Below are 18,005 nucleotides of genomic sequence, written 5' to 3' on the forward strand. Positions count from 1 at the left end.
ACAAATATTTGTAGGAAGTAGATTGTCAAAACGATCGAGATTTTATGAACCAAAGAATAAATTGAGTTTATAGTTTAGCACATCCTCCCCCGGCAGGGATTCGAACCTGATGGCATCGAGATTGCACGAAACCCTGCCATAATCGACCGTGTGCGCAGATACATGCGCAGTTCAGATGATGTGATTTTTAGCCAATCAGAAATCCCGTTTTATTTTAGCCCGGGTTTTCCCATTTATAGTTCTTCCTTGAAATTTGCCTCAACGATTATACAACGAGCAATCTGATTGGTGCCGCCAGTTTTCGTTCGGAAAGCTGCGCATGTACCTGCGCACCCGGTCTACTGATGCAGGGGTTCGTGCCGTGGCTGAGTGTAGCGATGCCATCAGGTTCGAGTCCCTGCAGAGGGAGGATGAGTTTTGCAGGGAACAAAATGTCGCTGAAATTATTTTACCAAAGGGTTTAGGTGCTAGGGCTTGGAAACCACTGCGGACAGATGGACGACGAAGTGAATACAGTATAATGAGGTCATAAAAGCTGTAAATCAAACATGTCCCGAATACACGAATTGAAGAGTATTTAACGACTTCCCCTGAATCGCAAACAGTTCAAAATTCAGTAGAGAACGAGTTGACGACAAAGATACGTATATTATTTGATAACAATAAAATATATTTATTTCACGAAGTCAGGCAAACGCGCACGACAAATATTTCAGCAATCGTTGATGAAGAAGATCCAAGGCAAATACAGCATTTTCCCAAGGCAAACAACATAGTTTTTTGTTCGATCCAAATTCTCAAAATCAATCTTACACTCAATAAAACAATACTACGATATACAATTTACATTATATATAGCTACTAGTGACCTACGGTTTTAACATGATTGGCTTTATGAGGACAAGATCCAATTACAAGGAATGTCTATGAAATTTCAAAACAAACGACCGTTAAAAATACCGAATTCAAATATGTATTGTATCCGACACGTATTGTTTACCAGTGTCACGGCCGTCCGGCTGACCTTGAAGCGCGATGTGACGTCACGTGGAAATGGCTCACTACATTTTAATCCTAACACGCACTGGCGCCCCTGGTACGATGAACTTATCGGGCCCCTTGAGTGCACAACGCATTTCACAAGGGAAGATCTTCAGAATTACTCTTAATTGTTTAGATTCCCAAACAACGAATCAATTTCGTCTCGAATGATTTCATGAGATTCGATTCAGAAATAACGAAGCTCTATCAAAAACTTTGTAAAAAAAGGAGTTTTTCATACCAAGGGGAGATTTTAAACAATAGACAAAATTTCATCCACCTCACAGAAATTAACGAAACTTCCCCCTGTTTAAATCCATTCATGATAGATTCAAACATGATTATCGATGAGGTTTTAAGCTAGGGTGGTGGATTCACTGAATGATAATGGTGCTAACATTCTTAATTCTCTAGATTAGAATCCAGACGATAGTACAGGTGTGCCTACTACAGTCGAGAGAGCGCGAGATCGGGTGCCTGGTGCCTATCGCGCTACAATATATACACGATGATTTAAGTAACGTACATCCATTCATGATAGCTTCAAACATGATTATCGATGAGGTTTTAAGCTAGGACGGTGGATCTACTTACGAGAGAGATCGGGTGCCTATTTGTGCCGTTTGCTTGAATATATACACGATGATTTTAAGTAACGTAGAGTATTCCCGCGAAAGAATGTGTCAGTTAAAGGAGAATGCAGAATATTCATCCATCAGAATAGATTACACTATAACTTAAGTATCATATCCCAGAAAGAGCTGTTATAAGATTGTGTCAGTGCAATAAAGAATTAAGAGGATAATTTATTTCGGTGGAAAGTGTCCTTTTCTATTAGTACATGTACACATAATCACAAGTCAGCCCTGGATCCACCTTTTAAATGTTTAATTTTCTTGAATATTTCCCGAAAAAAATGATCGTCAGATGAGGACAGTGAAGAGTTGTGATAATGAATGAAAAAGTACAGGTTTTTTGTCCTCATTTAGGCAAGTAGTTTGAAGCCATGAAAAACGGATTAGTTTCACTATAAAATACGTCAAGCAGTACAAACTATACAACTATAACTACCTGAAACTATTCACACAACTATCATATCACGCAAAACACTATCACATCGCTCAGACAGAACTATCGCATAGCCGTCTAGACGTCTTGTAGCTCAGTGCCGTATTGGTTGGCAGCAAACACAATAAGTTATTTACATAACAGACTCTTGTAGTTTGTAAATCATCTGATTATCTTTTCCATGACATTATTCCTGAAGATGACTATAAGAATAAAGTCGAAAAGCTGAATAAACTACACTAGCTCAAGGATACATTTTTTCATTTAGGCAACTGTTTCATCAATGGTTAATATATATGTGGCAAGTTTCCAGAACTACAAACTCATTTACGATGAGTTGCGGCAACAAATACGTGATGGTTTCTAATAAGATTTCCTATAGGGGCTCCATAGGTAGATGTGGTCAGTGTTCCTCACCCCCTCACCCTCTCACCTCATGGATGCTTATGCACTTTATGAATGGCGCAAATTAACAGAAAAGGGCAATACGAATAAAAATGTGAAAAGTTCTGGGGGTGAAATCACAAACTGTTACGTTCAAGCATATTCACTAAAATATAAAACAGGGCAGTTCCACAGTTCTGAGTTAAGATTTGACCCTGGGTTAAAACATTGAAAATGAACTAACTTTATCTCAGAGTTAACTCTAACTCACACAAATGTGGAACTGGGTCCAGATTCTTGAGTAGTAAAATCTGAGGCCAGTTTCACCGTCAGTCGACACAACTTAAATCCAATAGTGGCAACACTGATCTTAAAGTTGTTACGTTAGCTATAGAACTAGGATACGAGCTTAGACTGGTCTAAGCGATGACAGCGCAACTGACACGCGTATAAAAAAAACACCGAAATGTTTTAAATGTTTTTTGTGGAATAAATCCGTACGTTGCGTCCAGCATCGTCACACATAATCCTGATCGAAGTTACGACTATCGTATTGTTGTATCGGACTCTGTATCGATGTTCGTCGCTCGATGAATTTCTTCAGTTCGGAGAATATAAAAACGCTCGACGTGATCGCTACTAAAAACAATATATCTACAAATAAAACGACGGAGAAAAAATATGAATAATAGTTTCATCAGTAATCAGACAGGGGGCGCTACTTTCCACCAGTTTACAAAGGCGTTGGAAGTGCAGCAACAGCAGCTGCGAAAGGCGCGGCAATAATTTACTGAATGACACTTTTTTTTTGAATACCACATTTTTGATGAAATTAAGTAAATTCGCCGCGGCGATATTTAGAACCCGTCCAAAAACCGTCTTTGGTCGCGGAAATAAAAAATTGCTTACAACGCCCCTGGGGTCAGTTGCTCAAAAGTTGGTTAAAGATGACCGGCGGATAAATACCATAGTAACAATGAACTTTTAATTGTCACTATGCCAACTATCCACTGGTTAACTCTAACCAACTTTTGAGCAACTGCAGCCCCTGGTCAATAAGATATCTGATTTGATTTAAAGAGCGGTCTTTCATTTGTTAACTACTGAAAATGAAAACTCACCTAACAAAGAAAGTGCTTCTGTTTGAAATACGGCTTGTAAGGGAGGGAAGTAGATGACTAACATTTGACCGATGAGTGAACCACCAACAGCGAATAAAAACATTTTATTCGTAAACCAACCGATCTGAAATATCGACTTGGTCTGAAATAAATAAAACATCACACGCATTATAGCCTAGTTAGGTCAATTTCAAAAACAGAGGGCCCATTCTCAATCTTCTAGAAGTTCCTCGGATCTTAGTTCAGTCTATAGTCAAACATTACCAAAAACAGTGGAACTGGATGCTGGACCTGGTTCCACAGTTCCACAGTCAGTTTGACTCTTTAGAGGTAAGATTAGTTCATTTCAATGTTTTTATGCATAGAATCAAAAAACTGTGGAATTCAACTACATATAAGTAATGAGAGAAATCCCACAAGATTGAAAAATTCTATATCAGAATGATTATATTTGAGGAGCTACGTTTCGGCTAACAACTGTTAGCCATCATCAGGTGTACTCGTACTCAGTACGCCTGATGATGGCTAACAGTTGTTAGCTGAAACATCGCTCCTCAAATATAATCATTCTGATATAGAATTTTTCAATCTTGGCTTCGTTATTGTGGGATTTCTCTCGTCATCATCATACACGGATATTGTGTATCTTCTCATCTAATACATATAAGTAAGTTGAAATGCGAGATATTGACCCGTTGACACGTGGCCGGGGTTCGTCGTTCTGGGCAGTAAAATACAATACCACGTACCTGTGACCGAGAGCTTAGAGCATTAAACATATCAAACAATACAAAACATGTAAAAGTCATCGTTGTATCTCGAGGTGTTATTTTATTGTCCTGCATCTGAAAAACAGAACAACAACAACATCAGGAACCTGAACAACCTCACTCAGAAACTCAATCAACTTCTTCCCCCTTTTATATACCGGTTATATAATGATTATATTTGAGGAGCGACGTTTCGGCTAACAACTGTTAGCCAGGAGTACGCCTGATGATGGCTCACAGTTGTTAGCTCCTCAAATACAATCATTCTGATATAGAATTTTTCAATCTTGGCTTCGTTATTGTGGGATTTCTTTCGTTATCATCATACACGGATATTGTGTATCTTCTCGTCTTATGAATAAATCTTGTCTTCAATCTTTTATGTATTTCAAAAGTTTATTTTAACGTCCAGATAAGGATTCAAGATTCGAGTCTCAGGTTCCATACAGATTCAGATTCTTACCTCGCGATAAAACACCCACAGCGTTCCGGTAACTATCAGAGCCGCCGACATTATAACGTTTACTATTAGATGCCGTGAAATAATGTTATCTTTTACTTTACGCGGAGGCTGTCGTAGAACATCGTGATCCACTGGTTCTACACCCAAACTATCAAAATAATACAAACATCATTAAAATAGAATGTTATATTAGAAATATTCGGTAAGACAAGGGCCTTTACAGATCAGGGAATCCAAAAGTCCTTTATTTTCCCTAAACCCTTTACCAAAAATTCTTTGATCAAATAAGATGCCCTCAATTGGGGCTTTTTCTATTGCACCGGCAAAAACAAGACACCAGATATTCAAATTCCCTGATTTTTAAGAAGAGTCAGAATTGCCTGACTTTCCCAGCAGGCAAATTACGGTAAATCAGGAATTCCCTGGACCCGGTTCCACAGTTGTGAGTTAGAGTTAAAGTTAGTTCATTTTCAATGCTCTAACTTTTGAGTCAAATTTAACTCACAACTGTGGAACCCCTGTAAGACGCTCAGATCACACCCCTGGATCTATCCCTGTCGTTAGTTCTCGTGGAATCATTGATTTACCTTTGAGCAGGCGGCCCGTCCATAATAATATTAATCCATAGAATCTGCATAGCATTCAATGGATTCGGTAACTTCATCATTGTAGATAAAGCTATCAGTGTTAACGCCGCGATACTCCTATAAATCAGACGACAGAAACAAAATATCAACAAATCTATCTTCAATAGAATCTAAATATAAAGAGCATTTTCAGATTTCTGATTTGAACTCACGTGCTCAGTTGAAATCTCACAAAATTTCTGATGTTATAGAATATTCCTTTTCCTTCTTCAATCGCTGACCTATATAGATACATGTAGTGATGGTAAGCAAAATATCACGGAGAAACTTGTTTCATCAATGAATAAGTAAACATTAGGATGTAAGAATTAATTCCTGAAATTCTGGTTTTATCTTGAGGCTTCTGGTCAATATAAATCTATTGCCCGAGAATTTGTATAGTTCAATCAGATATTGAGATTTATGGTCACTAGCTATATATGGATTTAAACCTTCAAGGTCGTGTTGCTAATGTGTGGAGATTTGAACTTCAGTTAGCCAGCCAAATGCTACAGTAAACTGATGATATTAAGATATTCTCTTAGGTCCATAGAATCTACTGGTAATTATCTATTTGTTAGTAGTTAATTGTGCAACCGCGTTAGTGACGTTTCGAATAAAAGCTGCCACAGAAGATGAAACCGTTAGTTCTTTGTATCGGTTAATCTTCACAAGGGAAATATCGTCTTACATGATCGTGTAAAAGTCATCGTCGACGAGTATCATATCTGCAGCTTCTTTAGAAACGTCGGTGCCGGCTTTACCCATCGCGATACCGATATCGGCGCTTCGTAACGCTACGGCATCGTTCACGCCGTCACCGGTCATTCCTACTACAGCCTGAGCCTTCTGTAACGCCTAAATAAATACACATTGAAATCTCTATTCATTTTTCAGTTGTTAAGAGAAGGATCTAAAGGGTGACCATTATCAACCCATTTAAGAATTTAGAAGAGTTTTCGCCGATAAGATAAAAACCCACTATCTACAGATTAAAAGAATTTAAAAACAAGAATTTATTCTATATATTTTAGATTGAATAAATAAATTCTTGTTTTTAAATTCTTTAATTCTGTACATAGTGGGTTTTTATCTTATTATCCGTTCACCACGTTTGGGTGTGGATATCGTTCTATTAAGTTTTCGCCGATTTTTTTCTAGATTTTTCTGATTCCCCGAGTGTTCCAGGTAAGTTCCCAACCCTGTTGATAAAGCTGAACATGCATGATGCAGGTGATTTATGTAAACTTACTTTAACTATAGCGTGTTTGTGTCTAGGGCTTACGCGATATAAAATCGATACGTTTTTGATACAGTTCTCTAAATCTCTCTGATCCATTGTATCGATTTGTTCACCGGACAACGCTTCAGTTCCTTTAGTATAAATACCCAGACGAGCGGCTACAAAATCAAAACCGATTACGGATTACCTCAAACCCAGTTACTTTACATCATCAAACTGTCAATTACTGGGGGGAGGGGCAGTATTTGCTTCAGTTTGATTCTAGAGGGTTAAAATTGGTTTATTTTCAATGCATTAAACCAAAGAGTGAAGTACTACCCAAGAACTAGAGAATTGGCTATTGGGCACAGTTGCATAGTCATGACTTATGACCCAAAATTGGTCTGAAATAAATCATAAGACTGGTCTTAAGTTGTTAGATTGACTCTAGAACCAAAATGTGCTTAGACTGGTCTCAAACGTAAGCCAAGATCGTGGGACTGTCTACAATAATTGGGCGACAATTCAGATCTACAACTATTGAAATATAGATCTATTTTTACCGATTGCTTTAGCCGTATCTTCAGCGTCGCCGGTTAACATTTTAATTTGAACACCGCTTGTTTGAAGTATTTCGATCGACTCTCGGACCCCGGGTCGCGGAGGGTCCATCATACCAACCATACCCGCAAACGATAAATCTTGTGGACTAGGTCCATAGGCCAACGCCAAAACTGAAATAGTAACAAGAATCGTTTTTTATCGCTGATGCCAAACATTTTACTGTTGTCTTGACAAAATTACAATATATTCTAATTTTCTACTGATATTTGAATAATGAGAAAAGGGACTAATATACAACTACAATAAACTACAGATTATCCATCCCACTGTTGGGATTGGGGACGACTTGTTGACCCAGTTCCACAGTTCTGAGTTAAGATTTGACCGTAAAGTTTTAACTTATTAAAAATGAACTCATTCCAACTCAGAGTCCACTTAAACTCACAACTGTGGAACTGGATCCTGTAGATCATTTTAATTGATGACGATGAACTAAATTTCTGTAAGCGGGAATTCAATTTTGTACAGAAATGAGTAAAGATCGTAGATATGCGTACCTCGTAGACCCATTTTACCGAGATATTGTGAATCGTAATAAATCGCTGATCTATGCTGCTCTGTAAGAGGTATAGATTGTCCTTGACTGCTGTATGATTGACACTGAGCTATCACTCTCTCTACCGCGCCTTTCACAAAATATATATCAGATTTCTGAAAATAAAAAAAATTCAATTTTTCTGAATTCGGATGCTCTGCTAAACCGACAGGGTGCAGGCTACTTTTATCTGACTCGCTTTTTAAAACCCTGACTTTATCTGCTAATCCAATCAATTAACAAAGTTAAATACGTAAGACATAGAGAGAAACTGTTTGATTTTATGCGTGATCTAACAATCTCAACTAATTTCCACAATTTATACCTGATTTTTAGCTTCTTTTAAAATTTTTAAAACAAAATTCTGACTATTGCCGGATTTCTTTAAAGAAAAGAAAATTTCCAGGTGCGAAAGTGGCTACGCTGTCTGCTATACATTAGAATCAAGACTTGATGAAACTAATGCTACTAGAATAATGAGATACTTACATTTCCATTGAAAGGTCTCTGACTGCACCTGACCATCATCATTTTAGTATCCGAGTTAAACGGCCATTCTTGAACTCTTTGGAATTTCTCTCTGATTCCGTGTAAATCAACCTGAAATATCAAATATCGTAAATAAACATATGAAATTATCAAAATCTCAAATTAAACTATGATAATCATTTTCAATATTTCGAGTTACTTACTTTCATCGCTAACGCTAGCAGAGCGCCCTCTGTTGGCTGCCCTCGTAATGAATCATTTACGATATCGGCGTTACTGCACAATACACCGACCTGCGGAAAAAAATAATTAAACACTGACTGATAGGATCCAGTTCCACAGTTCAGGACCCGGTTCCACAGTTCAGGACCCAGTTCCACAGTTCAGGACCCAGTTCCACAGTTCTGAACCCGGTTCCGCAGTTAAGGACCCAGTTTCACAGTTAATAACAGGTTAAGTCATCTAAGAGACAGCCTGCTGGGGAACAGAGATTCATGAAATCTTACCTCTATGAGTTTAGTGATGTCTGGATGTGAATTATTATGTACAATTTCGTTGTTACAAGTGACTTCGCCGATTCCATTATAACCAACTCCAGACACCTGTTAAAAATAACACAGACCGCCTTTACCAGGTTACACTAGACACTAAAACCTGGCAGATATTTGTCTGGATACAGAAATTTGCTGAACTAACAGAAAGATATCCTAGAAAACTAAAATAACTTAAGATATGTCGGGACCCTGGGTCTAGCGCCAGATTGAAATAAGAATTTTGGTAGATGAGGTAGCAGTGATGAGGTAGGCTGCGGCATGTGAAGGTAGTACTTACATCAGCCTGTGTTAAATCAGCGGTATACAGTCGTGTGACTGTCATCTCATTTTGTGTTAATGTTCCAGTTTTATCAGAACAAACTACATTTACACAACCTACAAAACAATAACAAACAATCATTTTACACTTTGAAAATCTAGCCAAGAGAGAATAACAAGCTTCAGGACCCAGTTCCGCAGTTCTTGTGAGAATTGACTCTTAGGAGATTATTTCCCAATACCTGGCTCGAACTCAGAACTCTGGTTTGGTTCCACAGTTCTAAGCTACGGAACTGAGTCCTGTCAACCTCTAAATCTTGTGTAGCTACCAAGATCGCGCCAGGCTGAATGAGTAAGGCTCAATCAATCAAAGAATGCATTCTAAGACGAATCATAAACTCTCACCTAAAGTTTCAACGATAGGTAATTTTTTGACGATTGCTTTCTGTTTGGCCATTCTCATAACTCCGATAGCTAATGTGACTGTGACTACTATAGGTAACCCCTCCGGAATAGCAGCTACTGCCAAACTGAAAAAATAATCAAATCGTAATTGAAAAACATCTCTAAAATAGTTTAACATTAACATTCATGGATCTGGAGTTCAGTTTCAGTCTAGTTCATTTCAAAAATTAGGTGAATTTAGAAGCGGTTTTTACCTGACGCCGATCGTGAACATATCCAGAATATGACGTCCTTGAATCCAACCGAGTAACATGATGATACCAATAATACAGAATGAATAGAACGAGAGCTGTTTACCCAGAGTATCCATACTGATCTGTAGAGGTGTTTTAGGAGCCTGAAATATACGTTCAAAATAGCGTTCAATCAACGTTCAAATGAACTGAACCCCTTTTTCAATATCCTATTAAACGATTCAGATACCAGTTCAAACAGATTGAACTTTTTTTTCAATTCTCCAATTTACAATTCACAAGTTCAAATGGATTGAACTCTTTTCTTGAATTTCTATTCAACAATTCTTAACATCTCTGTAACAAGTTCAAACCGATTGAACTAGATGCAGTTTGTCCACTAGCCCCTCCTGCGTGCGTACCTCTTCTGCTTGCATCATTTTAAAAACTTCCCCGAATTCTGAATTTTCACCAGTTCCGATAACGATACCCTGTGAAGAAAAATAAATCCATCAAATTCAACAAATCCAGATTATATATAGTCTACAGAATTCATTAAAAACGCTTTGAGAATGCATTTGATTTTGAGTCAAATCTTAATCGAATTGAATCTCGAATTTCCCTAAATCCCGGATAATGGATGTTACGTACTTTAGCTTTACCGCAGCGTACCAGTGTACCCATAAATGCAATATTTGTTCGACTTGAAATTCCATTCGTAATTTTATTAAGTGTTGCTGCTGTTTTAAGAACTGGTTCCGTTTCACCGGTGAAACTTGATTCATCGATGCTCAACTCAACTGACTGAAATACATTCAGTGATAATACAGTTAAACAGAAAATACATCCAGTGAAAAAAACATTTTAACAGAAAATACATTCAGTGAAAATACAGTTAAACAGAAAATACATCCAGTGAAAAAAACATTTTAACCGAAAATACATTCAGTGAAAATACAGTTAAACAGAAAATACATCCAGTGAAAAAACATTTTAACAGAAAATACATTCAGTGAAAATACATTCCGTTTCCATTCATATTTATTTTGCTCAAGTGAAGTTCATGGTTAAAATTCAGTTTAAGTTCAAATTTCGATACAGTTGTTTGGGGACCGGTATTTCAATTATCCGGCTGGATATTTGTGTTTATTCTATCGGAAAAAATAACAACAATGAAAACAGCTAAAACCAATCAGTAATAATCGATTTAAAAAGCAAACAATCGCGGCAGTTTTTACAACTGCGATGCCGGTAGCTATACAGCTGTTTCTAACGCACGGTAACAGCTGATGGAAAATATCTCTAACGAAACAAAATACGCGAAAGAAATTGAAAGAAACTAAAAAACTGTCGTGATGCGAAACGAAAAATCACTTCATAATTCACACATAATTCACAACAATGAAGTCAGTTAGTTAGAAATGAATTTAAACGTTAGAAAGAATGAATGAATCGATAATGAGACGACATCTGGAACGTTGAGTTGTTGTATTGTTGTGAACGCGTACTTCAACATCTCACATGAAATAAACAGCGGCTGTTTTTGAAGGGCACGCGTTGAGAATTTACTGAATTTATCGTCGAGCATTTGTTTAGAAATCAATGAATTATCGGGCAGGAATTTAACGGAGATCAAGAGATACTTGAAACAGTGGTAATATGTTCAACCCTGGACGAAAACGGGAATCTAAACTCACTTGAATGGTCCGTTTCTTCAAAATAATTAACTCTTTAAATCGATTTAACTGAAGAAATTAAATCAAGTTTAAGCCACACTGGACCCTAATCCTACTGTAAGCATCTCCTAGACTCAGTTCCACAATAAAGGGATGAGTTTAAGCCACACAGGACTCTAATCCTACTGTAAGCTTCTCCTAGACTCAGTGCCGCAATAAAGGGATGAGTTTAAGCCACACTGGACCCTAATTCTACTGTAAGCATCTCCTAGACTCAGTTCCACAATAAAGGGTTCAGAATTGACTACAGAATCATCTGGAATAGAAGAAGTGTTACCTCAAATAAACGTATATCAGCGGGAACCCGGTCTCCTATAGATAGATGTACGATATCTCCAGGTACGAGTTCTCTCGCTAGAAACGTCTGCTCTTGACCACTCCTTACGCTGAAATATACCAAATCAAATACCGGTCAGGTGACCTCTATTCATAGCGTGGCAACTTTACCAATATTTACAAATTCCCTGAGTGAATTGGCAGGTGATAGGCAGGAGAATCTGTCAAATTCATGGACTTTTTCATTCCCTGAGTATTCTAGGGTTACCTAAAGCTGGGCATAGGTCGGAGTTGCGACTGTTAGTTGCTCAATTCCTGATCGTAAGGGAAGATGATGTCCCAATGACGCAATGATCTACGCACCCTCGCTAAACCTAGCCGTTCACGACGAGTTGCATATGACATATAATACATTCTGTGACATGTAACCGGTCTGTCCCAGTCGCAATGGATCAACGCTGCTCTCGCGACTAACACGGACTAGTCCAGTTCCACAGGTATCACTGTAGTCCCATCGTATCATATAGATTGAAATAAAAATCAGTAGAGAATAAAGAACGTACCAGTGACATTGTGGTGGCACCAACTTCGTCAGAGCCTCCAATGATTTCTCTGATCTGTACTCCTAGAAACAAACAAGACATAGAAAACTTTATTACTGAGATGAATTACACAGCAATAAATGATGTTTCCAAGTGTAGTTTTTTTCATAATCATGGGTTTTTTGCTTAAATTGCAATAATTGATATTCAGGATTGAGAATAGTATAAGTTTTTCAACTCACCTGCACAAAAGCAACTGTTACTACAATAATGATAGCCTGAAAACAGTAAATATTTGTCGATAAAAACTTTGAGAGGAAGCAATTGTGGTTTTGAGAATTCATCAATTCTGGAACCCAGTTCCGCAGTTGTGAGTTAGAGTTAACTCTGAGTTAAATTTAGTTCATTTTCAATGAGTTAACTATAATTCGAACTGTGGAACTGGATCCAGGGTATTTGACAAGTCAGCTTACGAACCATATCCAAGTACAGAGATCTTATGTACGGTGAGAAATATATTTCAACAAAGATTAAAGTTAAACAGTTATCTCTGAGTGGACTGGATTTGACTTGAGTGGAGTTTACTGCGTCGCATGTGTATCGGTGTTAAATTAAAAATGTGGACTTATCATTTGAAATGTGCTGCCTGCTAGCCATCTTTATCAGTATCACAGTTGGTGGGAGGGAAACATAATGACGATCATTATTGAATACGAATATAGTAAATCAATGAAATCTGATTGAATTTCAGTTACACGCTGTGACGAGAGTAGACAGAGGAGACGCGTCGATATCTTCGTCATCTGTAGCTACGCGTAGCTATAATCAGATAAATATGAAAATGTCACTGCGTACAAGTAACGAATGAGGAGAAGAATTCTGTTGACTCTGAATCTATTACAGTCAAATCATTCATAGATTAGAACCTCATCTACATAATATCAATTGAATTAACATTGAAACTGAACTGAAACATGAATTACTGAGATATCCAGAATAATCTAGGTCCAGGTTTCATCAAGAAGTTTAAGCTAAAGCGTTTGGATTGTTTGGACTCATTGAAAACATTAAGTGACCGATAATAATCAAACCAAAAGTTTGAGCCACACTTTTTTGTGAAATCGGACCCTAACATTAAGTTCTACAGCCAAATTTACACAACTTCAAATCATTTCAACTTCTCTTAGTTCCCTTTACGTGTTCACTCGCAATTACTTGTTCAATGTTGTAATCCAAATTATCACTGTTATGAAAATATGTTAATTTAATTTCCAGGATCCAGAACTAACGTCGTTTATATCTGACTGAGGCAAAAACACTTGAAATGAATGTAAACGAATTGTAACTATTCAAACTGAACTGAAAAACCCGGTCCTGGAAATTTAATTAACTTACAAACTGTGCAACAATCGCATCCCGGGAAATCAACACACATTACCACAGTCTCCGGTGTCGAGTTCAATAAGTGCATTTCAAATAAAATTTAAAACCTTGAGTCAATTTATTATTGGATCCTGCTGAACAGGGTTTAAATAAAGTTTATTGCGACAATTATGTCACCCTATCTGGAATACTGTATGTCAGCATATGTCTGTTTGTTCCAATACTTATTTCTTTGATTTTCTGTCAATTTGGTTGTTAGGTCTCAATGGGTATCTATAGTGCACAGCTGTGCCTACTCTCTCTAAGTCACTCACTAAGAGTTGGGATTACGAGTTATATCTTTATATCGAAAATAAATCGATGATACAAAAATATATCATACAAATAGGAATATATACACTGGTATATATATATATATATATATATATATATATATATATATATATATATATATATATATATATATATATATATATATTCTTATCGATAGACTGTGGAATCTGCAAATTGTTCACAGAATTATAGGACTGGTCTTCAGTGAAATAAAACGGACACAACTGTTGAACTGGATTCAAATTAGCATTGTTCTCCACAAGGGGTTTTAGAGGTGTGGCCACTCCAGTCATTTCACATCCAGCTCTGTCGAAAATCAGCTAACTCTGGCTGCTGCCGTATATGAATTGATGTCACTTTTCTATCAACACTGATTATTGCTTTTTCAAGTATTCAGTTAATGAGAGTCAGTGGTAGATTGCACTAGAAATTAGCTGAATTTTCTATATTTTGGAGGAGAGACGTCAAACCCCGACCAAAATCATAAGCGTCTGGCTTCGATAATGTTACTGAGAACTAAGGACTGTCAAACTTTTAGAGTAAATACTGTAAAATCGAGTTGTGATTGTATTTTTAGAATACTTACGACTGTTATACTAATAGCATCGTCGAACTGTTTCATACAAATACTGACGAAAGCCGACGCGAGTAGTAACAGAATCAGAGGATCTTTAAACTGAAATATACGATTACAATTTCATTTAAACTTAAACAGTGCCATGTACATATATTCTGCCCCGCAGTGCTATGTACATATATTCTGCCCCGCAGTGCTATGTACATATATTCTGCCCCTCAGTGCCATGTACATATATTCTGCCCCGCAGTGCCATGTACATATATTCTGCCCCGCAGTGCCATGTACATATATTCTGCCCCGCAGTGCTATGTACATATATTCTGCCCCGCAGTGCCATGTACATATATTCTGCCCCGCAGTGCCATGTACATATATTCTGCCCAACAGCACCAAATTTGTAATTCTGCTACACTGCACTGCAGGGTAATCAGATACAGTGAAAGGGATATAACCGTGGTGGTAATTATTCACCTGTCCGATGTATTTTTTCCAGATCGGTTCTTCCTCTGAGATTTGAAATTCGTTGTGTCCGTGTATCTGGCGTCTCCGCACGACCTCGGAATGTGACAGTCCCGTTTTGACGTCTGTACGCAGTAGATGAACAATCTCTTCATTGCTGTAACGCGTCGCATTCTCTGAACTGATGCATGAAATCATCTCTTCTTTCTGTAATGACAATGAAATTTTTGCCAATTTTCAATCAGAAGTTCATATTTGAAAAATAGGGGGGGGGGTGTCAGGTTAGATATTCATATACTATCAGATTATGAATCCCTGCTGAGGAGAAGAATGTGGCAGAGTCTCACAACGCCATTAGGTAGGTTAAAGTCCAGTGTGGCATAGTCTACCGTTAATTGTTTTACAAATAGTAAATCTACCTAAAGGTGGGCATAGGTCGGCCTTGCGACTCACTGCGACCGCCAGCGCCGATCGCGTTGCAACGACCCGCCCGCCTACGCTACCTTGCAACTGCCAGTGACGCCAGTCGCACATGTTCTTCTTTCTGCGACGCAACGCGACCATCGCAACCGACCTGCGTGCTCAGACTGTCAGAAACTAGTCGCACACAGTCACCGATAATCGCGTCGCAACCGACTTATGCCCCCACTTGCGACGCGACGATCGCGTCACAAGGCCGACCTACGCCTGGCTTAATAAGCATTCTATCTGTCTAGAGCCTGTCGTGAAGCTTTGAAATATTTGAGGTATAAACTGAATTTAAGGCCGTGAAGCAGGTACAGTAGGATTGGAAGCAGCTGTAATGAATAATCTAATGTATTGAATATATTTCAACCAACTAAAATCCTTTATAAACTCGTTGTGTTTATTTGTCCACCTGTTTTTAGTATAGATTATTATTTTGTGAATATGAATAAACAGCTATTTCCATTAATATTCCACAGTAGAGTGACATAGTGTGAAAATTGATTTCAAGCCCTGCTCAACGAGATCTCTTTCTACAGCTAATATATACATAAAACTCTTTCAGTATTTTGGATACAGTGGATACAGTGTATCCGTATACTCAAATACAGTGGATCCAGCTATGGTAGAATAATAATGAACTGTATCTTTGAAAGATAAGAATTGACACAGGTTCCGAGGTCCATTCGTTTGAAGTCTAACCAAGACCGAAATCTAGACTGATAGGATTAGGTCCAGTTGCTATAGTCATGCCTCGAGTCAGTCTAATGGTGGTCTTCAAAAGACTCATCCTAGAGATTATTAGATGTTATTAGATCGGTTATAGAACTAAAATTAGCTTAGACTGGTCGTAAAATGTAACCATAGATAAGTTTCAACTGGTCTTGAATTCAAGTGATGACTGCGCGCAACTGAATCCTAGATTACACTGTATGAATGGTCAGTGATGATTATTATCTGAAGCCCAAAAATCCTACAGTAATTTCTGCCTGGTTGGTAGCGTGGTTGTTAATGTTACATACCTGTTCAGTACAGTCCGCAGTCGGTTCCATGGTCGTTGTCTAATAACAACAAGTGATAGAATTTTAAGAGTTGTCGAATAGGTGTAAAATCCGTTTAAAAATAACCACACGACTACTAGCTAAATAGTCTCAACCTTATGATAATAACAGAAATGACTACTAGCTTATAGTCAATGATTGATAATGATAATGACTACACGCTATTCGTCAAGCACCGAAAGTGGAGAAGACTACCGAGCTGCTAGTCCTTATTTAAGCGATTGTAATCCCTTATTCTGGAATATCTGACTATCAGTTAAAAACTATCAAATACTATATCAAAATGTGATTAGTGAAATTAAGGTAAATCTCGTTAAGTTAGGTTAGAAATAGGTTAGATTTTGTCAAAGTTCATTCAAAAATATTTGTTAATTTAGCAACTAAGCCTAGTTTAATTAAGCCTAGACTGCGGTTCCGTATGGAAGTGGGTCCACGGAGCAGCCCTGGACCCTGTTCTACGATTATTATCAATTTCAGCTATCGAAAACGAATTTGACCCAACTGACTACGGTAGAACCGGGCGCCCAGATCGGTCTGATAAAGAAGTTAAAATTCTTGATAAATTCCTATTACTAGTGGATTGCTAGCAGCAGCAGTGTGAATGAGTGTCGTGTGAACAATGTGTCTCGTCTCGTTCTATTCTAGTATATTAAAATATGTGACAGAAATTAATTCAACATCTGCATGAAAAATGATTTAATCTGCTCTGCAGCGTTACCGCGACTACGTTATTGAACGTTTTGTTGTTGTTGCGGAGAGATTGAATTTGAATATTAAGCGCAAACACTGCTTGAAACTTCATTCAAATAGCGATTTAAATCAAACTCACGAACCGTCTGTCACCTGACCCAGTCCACAATATTTTGACAGCAAAAAAACAACTTAAAAACATTAAAAAGTAACCGATACAAACTAAGCCTACTATTAACATAAAATCGAGTTAAACATTTTCCTGACACATGGTTTTCAAACAAGCTAAACCCAGTGAATTGATCAGTGATTTTTGAAAACATTCTGAATATGTGGGGAGTTGGGAGAGGGTTTTGATTACCGGAATAAACTGTACCCGGGTCCTGGAAGAGGAACTGAGAAAAGGATTATGGACCCGCGTTCGAATCCCGTAGAACTAAGAGATTAATAAAAATGGATCCCGAATTGGAACTATCCGTCTGTCGAAGAAAAACTTACCATCGTAGAACCATTAACAACTACCCCGACCTCTAAACCACCATCGGTGTAATCATCATTCTTTTTACAATTTTTAACCCTTTCATCGATAACCGGTAATTCCTGGCGTTTACGAACTCGCGATTCTAGAAATCTGATCATTTTATTCAACAAAAAATCTCGTAGTCGTCTCGCACACCGTTGACTGCA

The 18,005-nt window shown here is 37.8% G+C and overlaps 1 protein-coding gene across 1 annotated transcript; it reads right to left on the reverse strand.

Moving 5' to 3' along the window:
* Positions 1 to 684: 684 nt before the first annotated feature.
* Positions 685 to 18,002, reverse strand: LOC141901897 (calcium-transporting ATPase type 2C member 1-like). Its single transcript, XM_074789460.1, has 24 exons — positions 17,817 to 18,002; positions 15,115 to 15,309; positions 14,650 to 14,739; positions 12,590 to 12,625; positions 12,369 to 12,430; positions 11,807 to 11,915; positions 10,445 to 10,597; positions 10,216 to 10,284; positions 9,815 to 9,957; positions 9,561 to 9,685; positions 9,175 to 9,272; positions 8,850 to 8,945; positions 8,547 to 8,636; positions 8,344 to 8,454; positions 7,817 to 7,970; positions 7,259 to 7,429; positions 6,726 to 6,874; positions 6,165 to 6,331; positions 5,647 to 5,715; positions 5,435 to 5,551; positions 4,848 to 4,995; positions 4,364 to 4,459; positions 3,615 to 3,756; positions 685 to 3,147 (listed from the first exon to the last, which is right to left on the reverse strand). Exons 1-24 carry the CDS (start codon positions 17,955 to 17,957, stop codon positions 3,011 to 3,013), a joined length of 2,868 nt encoding a protein of 955 aa, XP_074645561.1. The 5' UTR covers positions 17,958 to 18,002; the 3' UTR covers positions 685 to 3,010.
* Between the last annotated feature and the right edge of the window lie 3 nt (positions 18,003 to 18,005).

The sequence above is a fragment of the Tubulanus polymorphus genome, chromosome 3 (genome assembly GCF_964204645.1).
Source record: "Tubulanus polymorphus chromosome 3, tnTubPoly1.2, whole genome shotgun sequence".
In the NCBI taxonomy this organism is placed as follows: domain Eukaryota; kingdom Metazoa; phylum Nemertea; class Palaeonemertea; order Tubulaniformes; family Tubulanidae; genus Tubulanus; species Tubulanus polymorphus.

Bases quoted from the DNA above. Each gene is read 5' to 3' on its own strand.
- LOC141901897 (XM_074789460.1), bottom strand. From the start codon at position 17,957: ATGATCAGATTTCTAGAATCGCGAGTTCGTAAACGCCAGGAATTACCG. The intron at 5,716-6,164 runs GTAAGACGATAT...GTATCTATATAG, and splicing joins GATGACTTTTACACGATCAT to GTCAGCGATTGAAGAAGGAA. The intron at 4,996-5,434 runs GTAAATCAATGA...TTATTTTGATAG, and splicing joins GACGGGCCGCCTGCTCAAAG to TTTGGGTGTAGAACCAGTGG.